This window comes from Engystomops pustulosus, chromosome 5 (assembly GCF_040894005.1).
Source record: "Engystomops pustulosus chromosome 5, aEngPut4.maternal, whole genome shotgun sequence".
Classification (NCBI taxonomy): domain Eukaryota; kingdom Metazoa; phylum Chordata; class Amphibia; order Anura; family Leptodactylidae; genus Engystomops; species Engystomops pustulosus.
The window spans coordinates 125,684,373-125,706,079 of record NC_092415.1 but is presented as its reverse complement, the minus strand read 5'-3'; the positions used below and the strand labels follow the sequence as shown (position 1 = coordinate 125,706,079).

Here is a 21,707-nt window from a genome sequence, read left to right as displayed (position 1 = left end):
TGTAGTGCAAAAACTTATGGATGGCTTCAAAGCGCATCCTGCTCATTGCCATGCGGAACATGGGGGTGTGGTACAGTATATCTGTGCTCCAGTAGTCCCTGATTGAAGGCTTCTTTACTATCCCCATGAGGAGTATTATGCCCCAATACTTGTGCATCTCTGCTGCAGTGACAGGGGTCCACCTGTAGGGTTGTGCATAAAAGGACGTGGGGTTTTGGGCAATATGTTGTGCAGCGTAGAGATTTGTCTGAAATATAATAATATTCAGCAGCTCCTCATCAAAAAAAAAACTTTAAAAAGTCCACAGCTCTGAGCCCTGTCGTGTCAAAGTTAATGCCAGGATGGCCCAAAAAGTCAGGGACCTGAGGGGTATAATTATCTGGGGCTACCCATGTGGGATCAGTGGAAGCCCCAGACGCTTCTCCTGCAGAAGTCCCAGGCACTTCTCCTGCAGAAGTCCCAGGCACTTCTCCTGCAGAAGTCCCAGGCACTTCTCCTGCAGAAGTCCCAGGCACTTCAATCGCAGAAGTCCCTGGAATCCTACGGCGCCTTCTTGGGGGTCCTTCCAGGTCACTAGAAGATGAGCAGGAGGATGATAATAGGTAAAAGGGACCATCATCCCCACTAGCTGACTCGGTGTCAGAGGTAAGCATGTTATATGCCTCCAACACGGTGTACGTCTTCTGAGACATTGCACACAAAAAAAATAGAGAACTAGAAAAATTAGATAATGTGCACCAAACTACATGGATAAACCGTCTAGCAGGCACACAAAAAAAAAAAAATATAATGCACACCAAACTACACGGACAAGCCACACAGATGGCACACACAAAAAATAATGTGCACTAAACTACACGGACAAGCCGCACAGATGGCACACACAAAAAAAAAGGTAATGCACACCAAACTACACGGACAAGCCGCACAGATGGCACACACAAAAAATAATGCGCACTAAACTACACGGACAAGCCGCACAGATAGCACACAAAAAAAAAAATAGCTAAGTACGGGTACACCTACGGCGCTCTGGAAAAAAATATTACCAGGCACCGAAAAAAAACCTATGTGCACCGCGCAAAAAGGCGCTACAAATGCACCTAGCTCGCCCTAAGACAAATTAACTACCACTAAGACTGCTAAAGACTCTGTGCAGCGCTATTCACACGGCGCACTGAAAAGTGTGTCCAGTGCAGAACAACGCTAACACAGCGCACTGAAAAGTGCGTTTGGGTTCAGAAGGGACAGACAGGGAAAAACGGAAGACACGTGGGATCACACAAGGCGATCACACAGGGAACACACAGGAAAAAACAGATAGGGATAGGGATTTGTAGGGAACAATAGGGATCAGATAAGGATCAGAACACTATTTATAGTGTAAAAGTGTATTTTGGTGCACACAGTAACGCTCTTTCCTCTCTCCAGCGATACCAAACCAAAATGGTGCCGCTGGAGGAAGAGGAAAGGGCTAAAACCACGTTTATTAGCCTAAAATCGCTGTAATTGGCCAGTCAGGTTTGACTGGCCAATCACGGCGATCGGCGGGCGGGACCGATTTGATTGGTCGGGTGACGGAGACAGAAACTCCTCCTGCCTCTGTCACCCAAATCTCATCCCGATGTCACCACGTTTGGCGATGTGGTGACAACTCTAAAATAGTATGCGCTCGCGCAGTAGCTGTACTGCGCTGAGCACCAATAGTGGGAAGCTGCGCAGTACAGCTACGGCGCAGAGCGCTAAGGGGTTAATGTTTCGGATATCTTGATAGAGCTTGATAAGGATTTATCTTAACGTAGAAATTGATTCAATAGGAGGTGGAAATTGGAGGCTTTTAAAGGGAACCTGTCACCTGGAGACCCATTTTTAGCACTCCCCCAGTCCCCAAAGAGCATAGTACATACACTGCCAAAGTGTTTTTGTATTAAAAATTGGTTTTACAGAAAAAAAGATATGTTACATTGCACCTTTCATTAGCATGTGCTGTGTGACCAGGCAGTTGCCAAATGGGAGGGTCTGGAAAGGAGCAGTTCCCCCCCACATGGAGTAGCTCTTCCCCAAGTTATCCCACACGACACGTCTCACTTTCTTTAACCTGATTTTTGGAAATTTATAAATCTTTGCATTTACATTTTTTTTAAATGTATTGGTTACTCCTGAGGGTGAGGTCACACACGGCGCAGTGTAAACGTGATGGTAATGCATATGTTAACATTTGTGTTTACTATGCATTTTGTAAATACAAATGTTAACAGTAATATAAGAAGGCAAATGACCTCATCAAAATGCAAAGTGTTACCTCACCCGTAACATCATGTGTGACCGCAGCCTAATATGTCTTCATCTTGCCTGGGTGTGACTACAATGCTTAAAAATGCAGGACACAGCCTCAAATCCAAACTTTACAGTAGTGTCCACTCATGCATATAACCCCCTTCCCCCCCACATGGCTCGTGTCCATGTGTATTTGAGACATTTGCAACAAAAAGTATCAATAAGAATCCAAAATTTGCACCTGCCAGGATAAGAAAAATATGCATTACAAGTAAAAAGACATGATCATACATAAGGCACAAAAAAATAGCTGCCAAATGTCTCAAAATTCACCACAGAAAGAAAAAACTATGATACATGTCCCCCATTCTTATTGATGCCCAAAAAGATACTCCATATATAAACTGTTTGTGAAGGACTTGAGTTGTTTTGTCACATTACACCTTCATGTTTGATGACCAATGGTTTGTCCAGAGAACAGGCACCGCCATGGGCAGTCCCATGGCCTGTACCTTTGTCAATCTTTATTTGGCCAGTTTTGAAAGCAGTAACATCTTGAAGTCTCATCTTGAAGAACTATATATTTTTGATCTGAAAATAAAGTGGAGAAAACGAAGGGAAAGGTTGGCTTAATTTTTTATAGAAAATCTACGGCTACTAATTCCATCCTACACTATAAGAGCTTTCATCCTGAACATACGAAGAATAATTTACCTTTTAGCCAGTTCCTCCATTTAAAAAGAATAAACGATGACCAAGGTTTCAGATTAAAATCTCAGGAATTAATGGACAGACTTGCATCTACAGGTTGTCCCAAAAAATGTTTTATAAAGCATCTTCACTTACCCAGGAAAAACTGCTACAGCAAAAAAAAAAAAAAAAAAAAAGTGGCGTAACAAAAACATAAGAGTTAACTGTAGATTTGCCTTTTCCTTTGAGTTTGGCCCATGTGAGAGAGCCATTCAAGGGAATTGGCATATCTTGAAACATGACCCTCAGTTAAATAAGATTACCAGTACACGTCCTCTGAGTAGGACTATGTCTAAAAGAAAAAAAGCATCAAAAATTAACTTGTTCATAGTAAAAACGTGTTTGAAGAGAGGGATCCCAAAAGGGAATTTAAAATGCAGGTTTTGTAACTAGTTTAAATACAAAGGCCAGCTTAATAGACATCATAGTGAAGAAAACTATACGCATGTTGTCAGTATGCTTTAGAGCAGTGATTTTCAACTTTTTTTGAGCCGCGGCACACTTTTTATACTTAGAAAATCCTGGGGCACACCACCAACGAAAATAGCACAAAATGACACTAAAACAGTCATAAAAGGCCTCCCTTTACTAATAAAAAACCCCTAGCGGCCTCCCTTTACTAATAAAAAACCCCTAGCGGCCTCCCTTTACTAATTAAAAGACCCTAGCGGCCTCCCTTTACTAATTAAAAGACCCTAGTGGCCTCCCTTCACTAATTAAAAGACCCTAGCGGCCTCCCTTTACTAATTAAAAGACCCTAGTGGCCTCCCTTTACTAATTAAAAGACCCTAGTGGCCTCCCTTTACTAATTAAAAGACCCTAGCGGCCTCCCTTTACTAATTAAGAGCCCCTAGCGGCCTCCCTTTACTAATTAAGAGCCCCTAGCGGCCTCCCTTTACTAATTAAGAGCCCCTAGCCGGCCTCCCTTTACTAATTAAGAGCCCCTAGCGGCCCCCTTTACTAATTAAAAGTCCCTAGAGGCCCCCCTTTACTAATTAAAAGGCCCTAGAGGCCTCCCTTTACTAATTAAAAGGCCCTAGAGGCCTCCCTTTACTAATTAAAAGGCCCTAGAGGCCTCCCTTTACTAATTAAAAGGCCCTAGAGGCCTCCCTTTACTAATTAAAAGGCCCTAGAGGCCTCCCTTTACTAATTAAAAGGCCCTAGAGGCCTCCCTTTACTAATTAAAAGGCCCTAGAGGCCCCCCTTTACTAATTAAAAGACCCTAGCTGCCTTCCCTATACAAATAATAACCTCAGGAGCTACAGAAGATGGGCGGATCGCTGACGCGGGGCTTGTAGGTAAGTATGGGGCAGAAACACGGGGGGCACTGTGGCAGTGCTGCACCCCTGTGCAGCACTGCCACAGTGCCCCCCGTGTTTCTGCCCCATACTTACCTACAAGCCCCGCGTCAGCGATCCGCCCATCTTCTGTAGCACCATAGTTCGGGGAACTTTCCCCGCGGCACACTCAACCATGTGTCGGCACACAGGTTGAAAATCACTGCTTTAGAGAACATAAAATTTATTACCACAAGTATTGGGTGTCCATTGAACATGTTCGTTGTGCACACAACGGCAATTCAGAGGTTCTAAAATGTGCTGGGATTGAGAAAGTTAAGACCATTCCCCTGAGTGGCGATCGTTCACATATACTTCTTTGTCGAGAGAATAAATATTTTATAAAATTTGATGATATGGGAGAATTAGGTCTCAATGATAGTAATGATATGAATGTTTTCTTTAATGTTTACCTCATTTTTTTTGCCACTGATATAAGAAGAGAAAATCTATATAAGCTTGTCCTATTTAGATTACTTGTAGCTACTATTGTCATGTATCACTTTGTTTTTATCTATTCAATGCTCCCCTGTATTGATAATGAAATCGAGTCGCTGTTCATACAGCCAGTTGCTGGTTTCCTTGAGGACACCTGCAGTTAACAGGGCTTATATTGTGAGCGTCGGGACATGGTGATGTCAAGGGTTTGAGAAAGCGGCTGAATGCTTGAAATTGCCTCTCACCTCGCTCTACTTTTTATTAATTACTGCAACACTCAAAGGATATCTGCGTAAATATCGATGAGTGCAGTGAGTGTAGTCTCATATTTTTGCTGCTTGGACTATGTTATAAGAACTCTGTATTGAGAAGAACAGCAACTAGTAGTATGGATCATCTGGGACCCACTACTCTGTTTTTCCCAAGCCAGTTTTGGTTTTCTCCACCTTGGATAGATAGCAGCAGTGCATTTTCTTCTTGGATAGTTTTTAAGGTGAGATCTCAAACACATATTTTTTATGGGCCTGAAGAGTGAACCAGAAAGACAATAAGGACTAGACACAGGTCCCAGGGGGTAATTCTAGGTTTCTGGAAAGGTGTACATTTAGCTGAAGCTGTTAAGAACCTTTAAATCATTAGTGCTCCTCTAGAGGAGTGTCAAAGAAGGCCCCGAGTGCAGAAATTTGTACTTTGACCATTTGTCTTCGGACCTTTTTCTAGGCCTTCCTGTAGAAATTCTAATATCTGATAAATGTAAGGGAAGATTGATTGGAAGGTTTTTTTACTGCAAAAAGCTACATTTTTTTTCCAGATTCTAATGATAGACGGCAGAAGTTGACAGCTTATTACTTGCCTTTAAAGTGGAAATTATTTTATCAGAAAGACCTTTGATCTTGAGAAGACACTTTTAATATCCAAACATTTCTGGATTTGGGTGAAGAATGGGCCCTTGATATAAGATCTTTCCTCTGCGGCAAAATTATTAGATTTGAGCCATATTCTTCAGGGAGGTAAACTGGGTCTTTTTGGGCCTAAGAGGAACTACAATAACTTTTGATATCAAGGGAAGATAAGGAAAGGCATAAGAAATGAGTGCATTCCAGGTATGGCAAAAACCTCCATTTGACAAATCAGAGAGCAGAAATAATTTACTTTGGCATTTTACTTTATAGCCAACAAGTCTGGGGATTTCCCATAAGCTTGTCAGGAGAGAGTAGACTTGGTCGTTTAGGCACCACTTGTTTGGACAGATTTAAACCCTGCTCAGAAAGTCTGCTGCAATATTCCCTGTCCCTATTCATTTTGTTCTGCCCAACTGAAAATTTTCTGTAAAAGTTCCAGGGATCTTGTCCCCTCTTGATGAGAAATAAAGACAACTGCCAAAGTGTCTGAAAAAAAAGTTTTAGGTTTTGGCGATTCAAGGTTGTACCCTTATCTCCCTATAGTTTGAGGACCAGTTTGCTACTGAATGGGGCTACAACCCCTGTAAGAACCTTCCAGGGAGTTATGCTCCCCAACCTGACTGACTTGTATCCGTCTGAATTAAAAGGGTCAGACAGTAGGTGTTCTCATTATGGAGAGATTGCCAATTAATGCCACTTTAAAGGCATGTGGAGACTTAAAAGTCATAGATGCTCCATTAGGGATTTCTCGAAAGTATGCAAAAACGGTTTCCAAGGTGTTAAATGGAAAACAATGTCTCCTTTTGCTACCTTGAAAGGCAGCCCCCTTAACACCAACTATGACCTACAAGAAGTCTAAAGTTATGGTGTGGGATTAAGCCAAACCAGTACATCTATTCCAGAAGGAACAGACTCCCAACAGTAGACAGCACTGTTTCTACCTGGTTAGGTCTCCTCAGTACAGCATAGGTAAATGGATTGGCTGTGTAAGAGGCTGTTGACTAGGGTCAGACAGTAGGTGTTCTCCTTATGGAGAGATTGCCAATTAAGGCCACCTTAAAGTCATATGGAGACTTAAAGCCACACCTTGAAAAACGTTTTTTGCATACTTCTCTGTATTGAAAGGTCAGGCCAGGGATGCCACGGAAGAACTCTCTCCAAGTTGTTGAGATTCTTCCACCAACCCGGGGACTCCAAGCTTTATAGATGTTAATGAAATTGAAAATCAGCCTGGAAGTGCTGCTGGGATTTTTTTTAATCAAAAGTAGAGGAGAGTAGTAGCCAGGGGTCACACTAATTTTCTTCCAGGAGAATAAAAATACTGAGGAGGAGTATGATATTTTCAGTAACAGAAATACTCCATAGGAGTTAAAAAGGTAATAAATGGCAATTTATATAGGCCCCTGACCAGGCTTTTTGTAATATAATGATTCTTTTTCATTTACCTTTGTTTATTTATTACTTTTACCTAAGGTAGAAGTTAGAGGGAAGCCCATCAGATCACCATTACCAGTGATCTGTAGACACAGACATATAGGGAGAAGGTACATGGCCAATTCCCTGCATGTCTATTATATATCCTAATGATGTCATCACTGGATCCCTCAGAATTAGGGTGCACAGCGCTGTGACAGGGGACTGATTATACCAACCCCCTGTCACAGTACAGAGAGGTTGCAAGAGAGGTGTTTACAAAAGGGCCACCCCCCAACACATAATGCTTACAATGTTAATAAACTTAACCCCTTCATGCCACGGAGCTGTGAAGGGTGTATGAAGAGGGGTCATGGGCCGAGCCCTCTTCATACAGAGATGTGCTTTGCTGCATATCGCAGCAAAGACCCATCGCTAACACCAGCGGCCAGTGCTTGCATGGGCGCCGCCATCTTACCTCCGATCGCCGCTCCCCAGAACGTCATGGGGGGGGGGGTGATCGGTTGCTATGGTAGCCTTGGGTCTACGTTTGACCCGAGGCTTAATGGCTTCTGCATATTCATTACAATGAGCCAGTGGCTCATTGTAATGTACAGTGTGCAGAAATGTCATATACTGCAGTATATACAGTAGTATTGCAGTATATGGTAGGAACGATCAGACCATCTAGGGTTAATGTACCTTAGATGGACTAAGATATAGGAAAAACAGAAAAAAAAAAGTTTAAAAAATGTGAAAAATTCATAAAATATTAAAAGTTCAAATCACACCCTTTCCCTAGAACTGATATAAAATATAATAAACTGTAAATATCACAAACACATCAGGTATTGCCCCGTCCCAAAATGCCCGATCTATTAAAATATAAAACGGTTACAGTCGGCAGTGACCTCCGAAACGGGAAATGGCGCCCAAATGTCCGAAATGCGACTTTTACACCTTTTTATATGACATAAAAAATGTAAAAAAAAATTATCAAAATGGTAGCAGTTAAAACGTCGGCTCATTTCGCAAAAAAGGACACCACTACCAGGTTCATACACCAAAGTAAGAAAAAGTTATTAGTGTCAGAAGATGGCAAAATTTTTTTTTCTTTTTTGTACACATTCCTTTAATTTTTGAAAATGTATGAAAACACCATAAAACCTCTATAGCCCTCAAGAACATGAACATGACGCTCATGCGGTTTTATTTAAATTTTTCCACATTTGGAATTTTTTTTTCCGGCTTCCCAGTACACGGCATGTTAAAATAAATAACATCACAAGAAAGTAAAATTTGTTACGCACAAAATAAGCCCTCACACAGCTCTGTACACGGAAAAATGAAAAAGTTATGGATTTTTGAAGATGGAGAGCAAGAAATGAGCGAAAAAACCCTGCGTCCTTAAGGGGTTAATTACATGCTACAGAACCTACTCATGCACGGGTCAGCTGCTGCAGAACCTCCTCGTGCACGGGTCAGCTGCTGCAGAACCTCCTCGTGCACGGGTCAGCTGCTGCAGAACCTCCTCGTGCACGGGTCAGCTGCTGCAGAACCTCCTCGTGCACGGGTCAGCTGCTGCAGAACCTCCTCGTGCACGGGTCAGCTGCTGCAGAACCTCCTCGTGCACGGGTCAGCTGCTGCAGAACCTCCTCGTGCACGGGTCAGCTGCTGCAGAACCTCCTCGTGCACGGGTCAGCTGCTGCAGAACCTCCTCGTGCACGGGTCAGCTGCTGCAGAACCTCCTCGTGCACGGGTCAGCTGCTGCAGAACCTCCTCGTGCACGGGTCAGCTGCTGCAGAACCTCCTCGTGCACGGGTCAGCTGCTGCAGAACCTCCTCGTGCACGGGTCAGCTGCTGCAGAACCTCCTCGTGCACGGGTCAGCTGCCTCACTGATGTTAGATGGGTCGCAAATAGAGATGAGCGAGCACTAAAATGCTCGGGTACTCGTTATTCGAGATGAACTTTTCCCGATGCTCGAGTGCTCGTCTCGAATAACGAACCCCATTGAAGTCAATGGGAGACTCGAGCATTTTTCAAGGGGACCAAGGCTCTGCACAAAGAAGCTTGGCCAAACACCTGGGAACCTCAGAAAAGGATGGAAACACCACGGAAATGGACAGGAAAAAGCAGGGGCAGCATGCATGGATGCCTCCGAGGCTGCTTAATCGCACCATTATGCCAAAATTATGGGCAACAGCATGGCCATGACAGAGTGACCGAATGAGGCTAGATAGCATCTAAAACATGCAATAATTGACCCTGACACTATAGGGGACGGCATGCAGAGGCAGCGGCAGCAGCGGCAGGCTAGAGAGTGTCATGGCGACATACCCTAAATGGACTCAGGCTTCACCAAAGGAGGTGAGCAAGAGGCGCTGAAATGATTTCCTATGTGAACAAAAGGTTGACGGTATATTTAGTCGATAACACAGCATGGTGGCGACATAGTGACCAAGTTCCATAACGTATCTGGTGAAACACCCGAAAAATGTGCCTGACACAGCTCTTTTGATAAGGGGACGACATGTGGAGGCAGCCATGGAGACGACTTCCATGATTAAGAGCGACAGTATGGGGCATTCATATTGCGCTGCTATGATTGCAACTTCAGGTCTCCAGCATGGCGGCGACAGATGGGCCGAGTTCCACTATGTATCTGGTGAAACACCTGAAAATTCTGCCTGACACAGCTCGTTTGATAAGGGGACCATGTATGGAGGCAGTGAACTAGTAGTAGATTAAAGGTGCTGCAGTTAAAACTATGTTAGTTGGATCTTGTGATGGAGCTGGCGCTCTGCTGCCAGGCGAGCTTTCGCCAATCCAAGCCCCTGTCTCTAGGCTACTCCCCAAACAGCACTTCTAAGAACCTTTTGTATAAGATCAAGTGTAGTAGCGTTCTTATAAGTTTGGGTTATGCCGGGTGAGGGGAATGTAAACAGATGCGCAAGAAGCGCTGAAATAATATCGGTAAAATTGCTTAAAACAGAGGACCGGGTAGGTGGCCCTCCAGAAAAATGAAATACATAGAGTACTATAGCTAGAGCCAGTTGGCCCTGGCAAAAAATAGCCAGTTTCCTCTGCTTTAGTGTACAAAGAGGAGGAGAAGGAGGACAATGAGGAGGAGGAGTGCATACATTATTCCGGTTGAGCTTCTTTCACCTGGTGGAGAATGAAAATCCGGAGAAATCCAGGCTTTATTCATCTTGATAAGCGTCAGCTCTGTCAGGACAGGCATGTACGCTTATCGGTGATGCCACCAGCTGCACTGAAAACCCGCTCGGACAACGCGCTAGCGGCAGGGCAGGCAAGAACCTCCAAGGCGTACAGCGCCAGTTCGTGCCACATGTCCAGCTTTGAAACCCAGTAGTTGTAGGGAGCTGTGTGATCATTTAGGACGATGGTATGGTCAGCTACGTACTCCCTCACCATCTTTCTGTAAAAATCAGCCCTACTCTGCCGAGACTGGGGACAGGTGACAGTGTCTTGCTGGGGTGACATAAAACTGGCAAAGGCCTTGTAAAGCGTACCCCTGCCAGTGCTGGACAAGCTGCCTGCTTGCCTACTCTCCCTCGCTACTTGTCCCGCAGAAGTACGCCCTCTGCCACTAGCGCTGTCAGAAGGGAAATACTGTTTCAGCTTGTGCACCAGGGCCTGCTGGTATTCATGCATTCTCACACTCCTTTCCTCTCCAGGGATGAGAGTGGAAAGATTTTGCTTGTACCGTGGGTCCAGGAGAGTGAATACCCAGTAATCGGTGCTGGAATAAATTCTTTGAACGCGAGGGTCACGGGATAGGCAGCCTAGCATGAAATCTGCCATATGCGCCAGAGTCCCAACGCGCAAGAATTCACTTCCCTCACTGGCCTGACTGCCCATTTCCTCCTACTCCAACTCCTCTTCTTCTGCCCATACACGCTGAACAGTGAAGGACTGAACAATGGTCCCCTCTTCTGTCTCGCCAACATTCTCCTCCTCTTCCTCCTCCACCTCCACCGATATGCGCTGAGAAACAGACCTAAGGGTGCTTTGGCCATCAACAAGCGAATCTTCTTCCCCCGTCTCTTGTGACGAGCGCAAAGCTTCCGACTTCATGCTGACCAGAGAGTTTTTCAACAGGCCAAGCAGCGGGATGGTGAGGCTGATGATGGCGGCATCGCCACTGACCATCTTTGTTGACTCCTCAAAGTTACTCAGCACCTGACAGATATCAGACATCCACGTCCACTCCTCATTGTAGACTTGAGGAAGCTGACTGACCTGACTACTAGTTCTGGTGGAAGTTGACATCTGGCAGTCTACAATCGCTCTGCGCTGCTGGTAAACTCTGGATAACATGGTTAATGTTGAATTCCACCTCGTGGGCACGTCGCACAACAGTCAGTGAGCAAGCAGTTGGAGGCGGCGCTGCGCTGCCCTGAGAGTGGCAGCATCTGTGCTGGACTTCCTGAAATGCACACAGATGCGGCGCACCTTTGTGAGCAAATCAGACAGATTGGGGTATGTCTTGAGGAAACGGTGAACTATAAGATTTAACACATGGGCCAGGCATGGCACATGTGTCAGTCTGCCGAGTTGCAGAGCCGCCACCAGGTTACGGCCGTTGTCACACACAACCATGCCTGGCTTCAGGTTCAGCGGTGCCAGCCACAGATCAGTCTGCGCCGTGATGCCCTGTAATAGCTCTTGGGCGGTGTGCCTTTTATCGCCTAGGCTCAGCAGTTTGAGCACCGCCTGCTGTCGCTTAGCGATAGCACTGCTGCTGAGCCTAGAGCTACCGACTGATGGCGCCATGCCCACGGATGGTTATTCGGAGGAGAAGGTGGAGGAGGGGTGGGAGGAGGAGGAGGCATAGTAGGCCTTTGAGACCTGGACCGAGGTAGGCCCCGCAATCCTCGGCGTCGGCACTATATGACCAGCCCCAGGGTCAGACTCGGTCCCAGCCTCCACCAAGTTAACCCAATGTGCCGTCAGCGATATACAGTGGCCCTGCCCGGCAGCACTCGTCCACGTGTCCGTGGTCAGGTGAACCTTGTCAGAAACGGCGTTGGTCAGGGCACGGATGATGTTCTCTGACACGTGCTTGTGCAGGGCTGGGACGGCACATCGGGAAAAGTAGTGGCGGCTGGGGACCGAATACCGAGGGGCGGCCGCCGCCATGAGGTTTCGAAAGGCCTCTGTCTCTACCAGCCTATAGGGCAGCATCTCCAGGCTAAGCAACTTGGAGATGTGGACGTTGAGGGCTTGGGCGTGTGGGTGGGTTGCGCTATACTTCTTTTTGCGCTCCAGCGTCTGGGGAATGGAGAGCTGAACGCTGGTGGATGCTGTGGAGGATCATGGAGGCGAAGATGGGGTTTTCGCACGGGAGGTGTTTGGGCCGGGGTCCTGGGCAGGGGGCTGACTAGCAGATGACACAGGGGAAGGAGCAGTGGTGTGCCCGGGCTTGGTGCCATTGAGTGGGGTGTTTAGCATTCATATGCCTGCGCATACTGGTGGTAGTTAAGCTAGTAGTTGTGGAACCCCTGCTGATCCTGGTTTGGCACAGGTTGCACACCACAGTCCGTCGGTCATCCGGTGTTTCTTTAAAGAATCTCCAGACTTCTGAAAATCTAGCCCTCGCCACGGGAGCTTGACTACGGGAAACATTTGGCGCTGATGCACCAGCTCTGGCCCTGCCTCTCCGTCTGGCCCCACCACTGACTCTTCCAACCTGTTCTGCTATAGGACTCGCCTCTGTCTCAGAAGCACTGTGTTCACCCGGCCTATCAACCCAGCTTGGGTCTGTCACCTCATCATCCTCCGATCCCTCAGTCTGCTCCTCCCTCGGACTTCCTGCCCTGACAACAACTTCACCACTGTCTGACAACCGTGTCTCCTCATCGTCCGACACCTCTTTACACACTTCTTCCACCACGTCAATAATGTCATCATCACCCACAGACTGCGGCCGGTGGAAAACCTGGGCATCGGAAAATAGCTCAGCAGCAACCGGACAAGTGGTTTGTGACTGTGGGAAGGGTCCAGAAAACAGTTCCTCAGAGTATGCCGGTTCAAATGCCAAATTTTGCTGGGAGGGGGCAGACTGGGGGAAGGATGCTGAGGTGGAGGAGCTGGAGGAGTGCTGATTTCGGTGACATGGGTGGACTGCGTGGAAGACTGACTGGTGGACAAATGGCTATAAGCATTGTCCGCAATCCATGACATCACCTCTTCGCACTGTTCTGGCCTCAACAGTGCTCTACCACGAGTCCCAGTAACTTGAGACATGATGAACCTAGGGAGTGTAGCTCTGCGGCGTTCCCCTGCTCCCTCATCAGCAGGTGGTGTCTCACCCCGCCCAGGACCACGGCCTCTGACCCCTGCAGTAGTTGGACGCCCACGTCCACGCCCTCGTCCTCTACCCCTTGCCCTCGGGTTAAACATTTTCCAAATTAAAGTTTGGAAATAAAGTTTATTTTTTTTATTTATTTATTTTTTTAAACAAAACGATGCTATCCTATTTCTATGGCTAGTTGCTAACCTACACTGACAGCACACAACTGGATTTTGTGCTGTGCCTGATGACTTTGAGTTATAAAAAGAAATAAACGTAAAAAAAAATAAATCAGCAGACTGTGCCTAATTCAAATCAAACCCCTAATAAATTGTCCCACTTCGGTTTTTAAGGTGGTTATGTGTGTCACTAAGAGCTAAACACAACGGTAGCAAGTCTCCCTGCAAATTACTCACAATATGGTACTAGCTTCACTACTAATGGCAGCAAGCCCAGCCACAGGCAAACCAAAAAAAAGTAAAATAAAACGTTATTGTAGCCCTAAGAAGGGCTGTTGGGTTCTTGTAGAATCACTCCTGCCTAACACTATTCTAATAGAACACCCTAACGCTTTCCCTGACCAGCAGCAGCTCTCTCCCTAGCGGCATCTAGACAGAGAATGATCCGAGCAGCGCGGGCAGGGGCTAAACTATTCCAGGGTCACCTGATCTGGCCAGCCAACCACTGCTATCGACGTGTAAGGGTACCACGTCATGCTGGGTGGAGTGCAGAGTCTCCTGGCTTGTGATTGGCTCCGTTTCTGGCCGCCAAAAATCACAACGGCGGGAGATGCCATTTTCTCGAGCGGGCGAAGTATTCGTCCGAGCAACGAGCAGTTTCGAGTACGCTAATGCTCGAACGAGTATGTTCGCTCATCTCTAGTCGCAAACAATGGGACAAAGTCAGTTGTTTGTGGCCAGCAAAATGCACCCATGTTCATGTGCACAAATACTAAACACACATAAAAACTTGCAATACATATGACACACTGATACTGCACGCACATAACACACACAAACATACATACAGTACAATACATATGATCTACTAAGACAATCTATTAATACACCAAATTAAATAACGGTGTTCCAAAGCCAAATTATTATATAAAATGTATCACTTTATTAATCATAATTCATTAAAATTGCAGGAGGAATGCAAAAAAAAAAAAAACAGACCAGGCAGTGTATCAGTACATATACAAAGAGAGTGCAAAATATGAAGCAGGAAAGAAGTGCATAGTGCAAATCATTGAAATGCCAGCTAATATGGCCCCAATGTATAATGGGTATAATGCTTAAAGCGTATCACAAACCGTAGGGTTATGCCAGCACACAATGAGGAGTAAGAGCTTTTGAAAAAACGCCAAAACAACTCCTGGATAGGTCAAGAAGAGAAAACGATAAAGAAAAATGTATCTTCTCATTTGATTTTAACACTATGGCCCCCAAAATTAAAAAAAAGAACGCCGCATGATAGAAGCAGATCCACAGTAGGGAAAAAAAACGGACCCACAGAGGAAGAAAACAATAAAGGATCAATTAATTAAAAGTAGACTACAGGATACAAAAAAAGAGGATTGGCTACAAAAAACAATCCTGAAAGGGAATTTCAGGTGTGGAAGTTGTAATCACTGTTCCCACTTACTTACAAGAAAAGCAATAAGATTTGGAGGCATAACACATAGAATAATGCAATTTCTAACTTGTAGATCCTGCTTTGTCGTTTACATTATTTTCTGTCCATGCAGCCATTCTATATTGGCAAAACTATTCAGACACTTTTTTACCAGCTTTCAAGAACATAAAAACTCCATAAAAATTGGGAATGGAGCACCTCGCTTAGTTGAACGTATATACAGAGAGCACATAAAGGAGATCTCAATGTATTAACATTTGCAGGTTTAGAGCAAATACCCTTGCTAACAAATGGAGGTGATGGGCACAAAAAAATTATTGAGAAAGGAGGTTTGGTGGATCATAAGAACAGGAGCTCTGAGACTAAACAACAAAAATGATGTGGGGGTTTTTCTGTAATGTATAACATAGACAATGTTTATACTACGCGGAGAAATGTCGTTGACATACAATAGTATACTTTCGATATATAATTAAAATCCGTAAAAGTTATAAAATAACCATTTAGTCATCTCTTGATCAAAGAACAGAAGCTTTCTCCCACGGAAAGCTGTGGGTTAATACCCCGTACGTTTATTTGTCATTGTACACTCGCAAACGACTTACAATTGGTTGAATAAAAATTTCCTCTCAGGATTTATCATTATGCAAGATTTTGCGCAGCTGTATAGTGTTAGACTGGCAGGATTTATAGTCAATTTCTGCCTTTTTGCACAGGAAACTCTCAGATACCTCATACATAAAACTGAGCAAAAAATTCCCCTGTAGTAACAATGGACCCACATACACCACCTCCTATGTGGTGTAGTTTTGCAATTAAATTTGCCTTCTTTTGAAAATTCGCAGTTGATAAATGTGGTGTTGCACTCTGTGGTTTATTTTTTCCACCATTTAGAGTTGCGTTTTTTTCTCACTTAAAAAAAAAATGCAAAAACGATGTTTGCTCAAAAATGTGCTACAATTATACACCAAGAAGCTACATAGGACTAATGATAAATCTCCTCTATGGGGTTTATTAAAAGAAGTAAATTTGTCTGTACATGTGTCTTCAAATGGAGGTACCGGAATTACTATTTTTATGGCCAAAAGCGACTGAATTTCTAGCCACAACTGGATGATTAAGGCTCTGGTTTGTTTGGTTACAATGAATGTTTTGGGAGGGAGAGAGGAGTGTAACTGCATTTTGTATCCATTATGGATGGTGTTCAAAATCCAAGGATTTTGTGTTAGCTTGGTCTATTGAGAATAGAAATTCAACAGTACCCCCCCCCCCACCCCCTACCCCACGCACTCTGGCATCATTGTTTCTTAAACTAGGAGCTAGGGTTGCTGGAACTGAGAAGGAACCCTCTTCCTCTGCCCATTTCCTTTGTATGAAAATCTTTTATCATTAAATTGCCAAAAGGCTGCTTCTTTTGAAGTAGTTTTACTTCACAGAAGCTTTTCTTATCTCCAGCTTTCTCCAGGATTTACCTCTGGCCCAAAAATATATTTACCTTCAAAAGGGAATGCTACAGAGTTTTGCCTCCAAGAGAAAATCCCAACTGTTTGAGTCCTAGAGAACGCGTAGCAGTGTTGGATAGTGCTGCTTCCTTGGCGCTTTGAAGTATTGTTATATGTTTAATGAAAATGTTTTTATTTTTCATATATTTGCTAAATGCTGAAAACTGAGATGAGGCCAGACTATGGATGAAGATTGATAACAGAGCCCTGTGCAGTGAAAGAATGTGGCCTTGGCTGAATAACGATACTTCCCACTACAAGAATAGACAGCCTTAGTTTCTGCAATTATCTTATTATAATTTACTAACCAATGAACTACGGACATTACTTCTTATCTTTAACTAGCCGAGCCCAAATCCATCCCACTGAAGGTTTCTGTAAAAATCCTTAGTGACATGAATAAAGCACACACATCTGCCTAGCAGTCCGCAGAGATTTAGATATTATACCATACGTTGTCTTGGTCTAATTTCTTCTTCTGAGCTCAACTCTGTGACTTTTATCAGTATTAGAGAATCTGAGGTTGTGTAAACAAGAACAAAACTTGACAGCGCTAAACCTCCCACATTCTGATGAGTCATCTGCAATAAATGCTGTAGCGGATTTAAGAATTGCCTCCAAATCAACATCTGATTTAAAAGAGATGATCATGGTTCTAGATCTTTTTAAGGGAGGTTCTGATTGTACTCGCTCTGTAATAAAGGAACACATCACAAAGGAAGGTTATTTCATCTCTAAGCAGGTGATCAATACCGGGTTGTTCAACATCTCCCACTGGGGCTTTTCTTCAGAAGGGGTCCAGAGTACCGGAGTGGCTGGCTTATGCGGCCTTGGGCACGCTATGGTCACGGTGCTTGGTATTGTGACCGGAGGATGGGCTTACAGCCTGGCAGGTCTCCAGCATGTGGTGTGTGCAAGAAAAGTAGAGGGAGAGGCTGAGGTTTCTTCCTTGGGCAACCCTTGAGGTGTATACAGGATTTCCTGGGAGATGGAAGATGGGGAGACTGTAATCATGAAGCAGCCTGACCCAGGGATCACACGGAGGCATGTTGTGCAAATTAACCCATGGTTCTTTATGTGAACTGGAACGGCAGGCAATGGCCTAACATCAACAGCAGGTAAGCAGGCTGCAAAGCTGGTAGGAGATAGCTGGTCTGCAGGAAGGGTTGCTCAGAGCCTGTGAGCTTCAGGCTGGGCTGGTAGATGGAGCAGAGTCCGGACAGTGGACCTCTGCTCAGGGACTTAGTCTCCTGATTTGCCCAAGGTGTCAGGCAGCTGGCATGAGACACCTCTGCTTCCTGGCAGGGTGACACTAGTTTATGCAGCACAGAAATGTGCTGTACTCTCTTCTGCTTCTGGAGTCTACTGACTCTGCAGGACCTCACTGGGTCTGACCTGATCGACCATGTGCTCCTGCCCACAGGGGGTTTTTATACTCTCCTCGTGGGGTGGCAGCACTCTCCAATCAGCTTCCGGTTTGCTTTACAATTAGAACACATCATATAATTGGTTAATAACATTTCACATGTTAACTCTTGCCTTACCAGGCAGTGGTTTCACGCTGCAACTACTAAGTTTCCCATGTCACAGACATTCTAGTGAGGTGATCAATCTCACCAGGTAGCTACTGGCATGAAGAAAGACATTCATGCCTACATATCCCTTAGCGTAGGAGCCTGGCAGTTTGTGATAAAACATGTTGCACTTTTGCAGGCATTTTTTTTGGCAGCTTGTCCTTTTTTGGGGTCCTTTTTCCTCTTTTTTTGTTTTTTTTTAATCCTTTTCTTTAGGATTCTAGGAGGAGAGGGAATGGGCGCCAAGGTATAAGGGGGATATAGAAAGACATTGTGTATAGCCCCCTTAGAACCTCAGGTTGATTAGTCCTGTCTGGACAGTTCAGACAGCTCTTTTATGTACAGCAGTCAGTCGGCACCCAGCTTTCCCAAACTCCTGAATTTTATAATTGAGTTGTTTTTTCAGCAAAACTACTCCGTTCAGGGATTAAACAAGATATGCACCAGTGTAGCTACAGCATTACCAAGGTGTTTGATTCAAAATGCATTAAAGCAAATGGTAGATTTCCTTTAACTTCCAAGGGTCATGGATCTTTTCTTAGGTCATCATTTTGGCCTGGCCTTGAAAGGGATATTCCCACAAAAACAAGCTAAATATACTCAGGAAAAAAATTAACACAGTCTCCATTCTGTCATTAAAAAAAAACTCCACAGATATAATTTCAACCTGCCTCTATTAGTCCTGGTGTTTACAATTTTGGTTGTCCCTGGACACAACTGTAAGTTTTCTGACGATGGTTGGATTCTTCTCATGAATAGCTTCTCTTGTCTGCACACCGCAATGCTCTCTGCCTCTTGTCCCTCCACCGTGCATTACATTACACACTACAGACACAGCAGCGTGCAGAGGCTTACTTTACTAGTACAGACAAAATAAGGTCTTTAGATGTCGCAGAGCTGACTCTGAGCACTACAGGTGAGATAGCAAAGCTGGAGTATGTCAAGTTTTATATCCATCTCATAAGTCTGTCATGGGAATCTGTAACTCTTTTTCTATGTGTCAGATATTAGTAGACTGTTCTGAAGCTTAATAAAAGTGTAGCTAATCCCTGAACCCTGATAATCTCAGCACATTGTCAGCACACATCATCTCACTGCAGAGGAATCATAAAGTGTCTGCTTAGAGAGTCTTAGAGCTAAGACAGCAAAAAAAAAAAAAAAAACTAACTAAAATTATAAAGTAAGCGGTCAAAAATGATCTTTATTGTGTAAACATCACTAGGGGATTAAAATGTAATAACTTTCTTTCATGGGCAAACCCCTTTAACCTGAGAGACTGACAAGTTAGGAGCTTTCCAATTTGCAGCAATATGATCTAGACCAGTGATGGCGAACCTTTTAGAGCCTGAGTGCCCAAACTTCAACCAAAAGCCACTTATTTATTGCAAAGTGCCAGTTCAGCAATTTAAGCAGTAATTTATTTCTCTTGTTCTTTGACTACTTTCAATTGTAGTCACAGAGAGGGCTCCGAGTGCCGCCTCTGGCACCAGTGCCATAGGTTCGCCACCACTGATCTACACTGTCATTTGCTGCCGGAGGCATAAACTGAAATTCTCCCATATGTTTACTTATATACAGGTCCCTACATAGCTTTACCCCCCCCCCCAATTTTTTTTAATTTAAATCGTGCCCCTATATACAGCCCCCAATCACTTAAATTACGTAGTGCTCCCCTTCCTTTTAAATACAGCCCACCCTGATAATATAATATGTAGTTAAATTATGCTTAAATTATAAAAAAGTTACTCGTAGGTTATATAATGTGCAGCTCACCTTCCATATTATAAAATATACAACCCCCTTATTATATAATATGCAGTCCCCGTTGTATTATATACATCCCCCTTACATAATGTTTTATGATATACAACCCCTTTATTATTATATACAGCCCCCCTTTTTATATCATATTTAGTTCCCTTAGTCTATAATATATAGCCCCCTTATATAATTTGTATCCTCCTTATTTTAGAATATTCAGCCCCCTAATACAATATGTAGCCCCCTTATTCTTTAATATACAGCCCCCCTATGATATATGATCTATATATAAACTATGATATACAGCCCTCTTTTTTTCTATGATATGCAGCCCCCTGTTTCTATGACATGCAGCCACCCTTTTTCTATGATATGCAGCCACCCTTTTTCAAAACAAATTTAAGTGTGGCCCTTCTTCATTTAATTAAAAAAATATTTAATAAAAGCTCCTCTCCCCCAATTAAATTATCAACAGCTCCTATAGTTTAATTAAAATCTGACCTCTATGTCTATATTCTCCAACCTATCTATCTATATACAGACCCCTTCATACAGATTTACTGCCCAAAATTTAAATTGTGCCCCTATGTACAGCCCCCACTCAAATTACATACAGTGCTCCTCTTCCTAATACAGTGTCTTCCAATATTATATACAGTCCCCTTCCATGTTGATATATTGCTTCACCCTCAAGTTACATTATATACAGCCCATCCTGATTATATAACGTGTAGTTAAATTCTGGCTAAATGACAAAAAAACCTACCTGCTGGTTATATAATGTCAAGCTTACCTCCCATATTATATAATATATATAATCTACAACCACCCTTATTATATAATATGCAGTCCCCATTATAATATATACAGCCCACCATCTTATAATTAAATATACATCCCCCTTACATAATATGTAGCACCCTTATTATATGAAATACAGCCCCCCTTATTATATATGTAGCCCTGTTTACTATATAATATGCAGCCCCCCTTTTAATATTATATACAGTTCACTTATTCTATATTATACAGCCTCCCAATATAACATGTAGCCCCCTTATCCTTTATTATACAGCCCCACTTATATAATATGCAGCCACCTTTTTTCTATGATATGCAGTCTCCTGCATACTCACCTTGACTGTCAGATTCCTCTTCCCGACTCTTCTGCTGCCTTGTGCACTGGTTAATAAATTTTCCCAGGATAAAGTTTCCTCATTTCATAATCCTGAAATCCTTTTTTTTATCAGACAGCAAATTTAAAGAGTGTCAAATCTCCACTGTCTTAAGACAACTGACCTTCATTGCTTATGGCGTCTGTAGAAAAACCGGATGTTCGTGCATAGAAAACAGTAAGGGCCGTTCTTTTCAACATTACAGGACGGCAGCTGCTACAATTACCGGGGTAAGGTGTGACGTCACTTCTGATCATGTGACCGAGGTTATGTAGTCGTGGAGCGGAGCTTACTGGTTTCCACCTGCATGCAGTGTAGGTAAAAGGTGCAGGCTTGGTATATCTCTTTTGTGTGTGGAGAGATTATCAGGGTAGGTATGAGGAAAAGGAAGGATCTGTGGAGCGATTTAATGTGTGCGATGGGGTTACACATCTGAATGCAGTCTGCAAGTGGGGAAAGGGGGTGAAATGCACAGAAGCCAAAGGCAGCAGTGTGTCACTGGAGGAACTAGGTGTACACGCATGGGGAAGGGTGAGGATCGCAAATGGATCATTAGAGGCCTAATGGCTAAAGATTGCCACATTGGGGGGGCGCACGTTGTATGTGTGGCAGGCTGCCACATG

The 21,707-nt window shown here is 44.0% G+C and overlaps 1 protein-coding gene across 6 annotated transcripts in view; it reads right to left on the bottom strand.

Annotated features, from left to right (window-relative positions):
* The window catches only part of ATPSCKMT (ATP synthase c subunit lysine N-methyltransferase), a 105,444-nt gene extending 84,095 nt beyond the window's left edge, over positions 1-21,349 (bottom strand). The window contains exons 1-2 of one of the 6 annotated variants that reach the window (XM_072152972.1): positions 21,209-21,348; positions 2,790-2,868 (exon numbers count right to left, since the gene is read on the bottom strand). Coding sequence is in view for 1 of the 6 variants with exons in the window: in XM_072152975.1 (XP_072009076.1) it covers positions 21,209-21,214 (6 nt within the window). In the remaining 5 variants the exon portion in view is untranslated. Of the gene's footprint in view, positions 1-2,789; positions 2,869-21,045 lie in introns of all 6 variants that reach the window. The other 5 variants (XM_072152970.1, XM_072152973.1, XM_072152975.1 and 2 more) reach the window with 5 other exon arrangements.
* Positions 21,350-21,707: the final 358 nt, after the last annotated feature.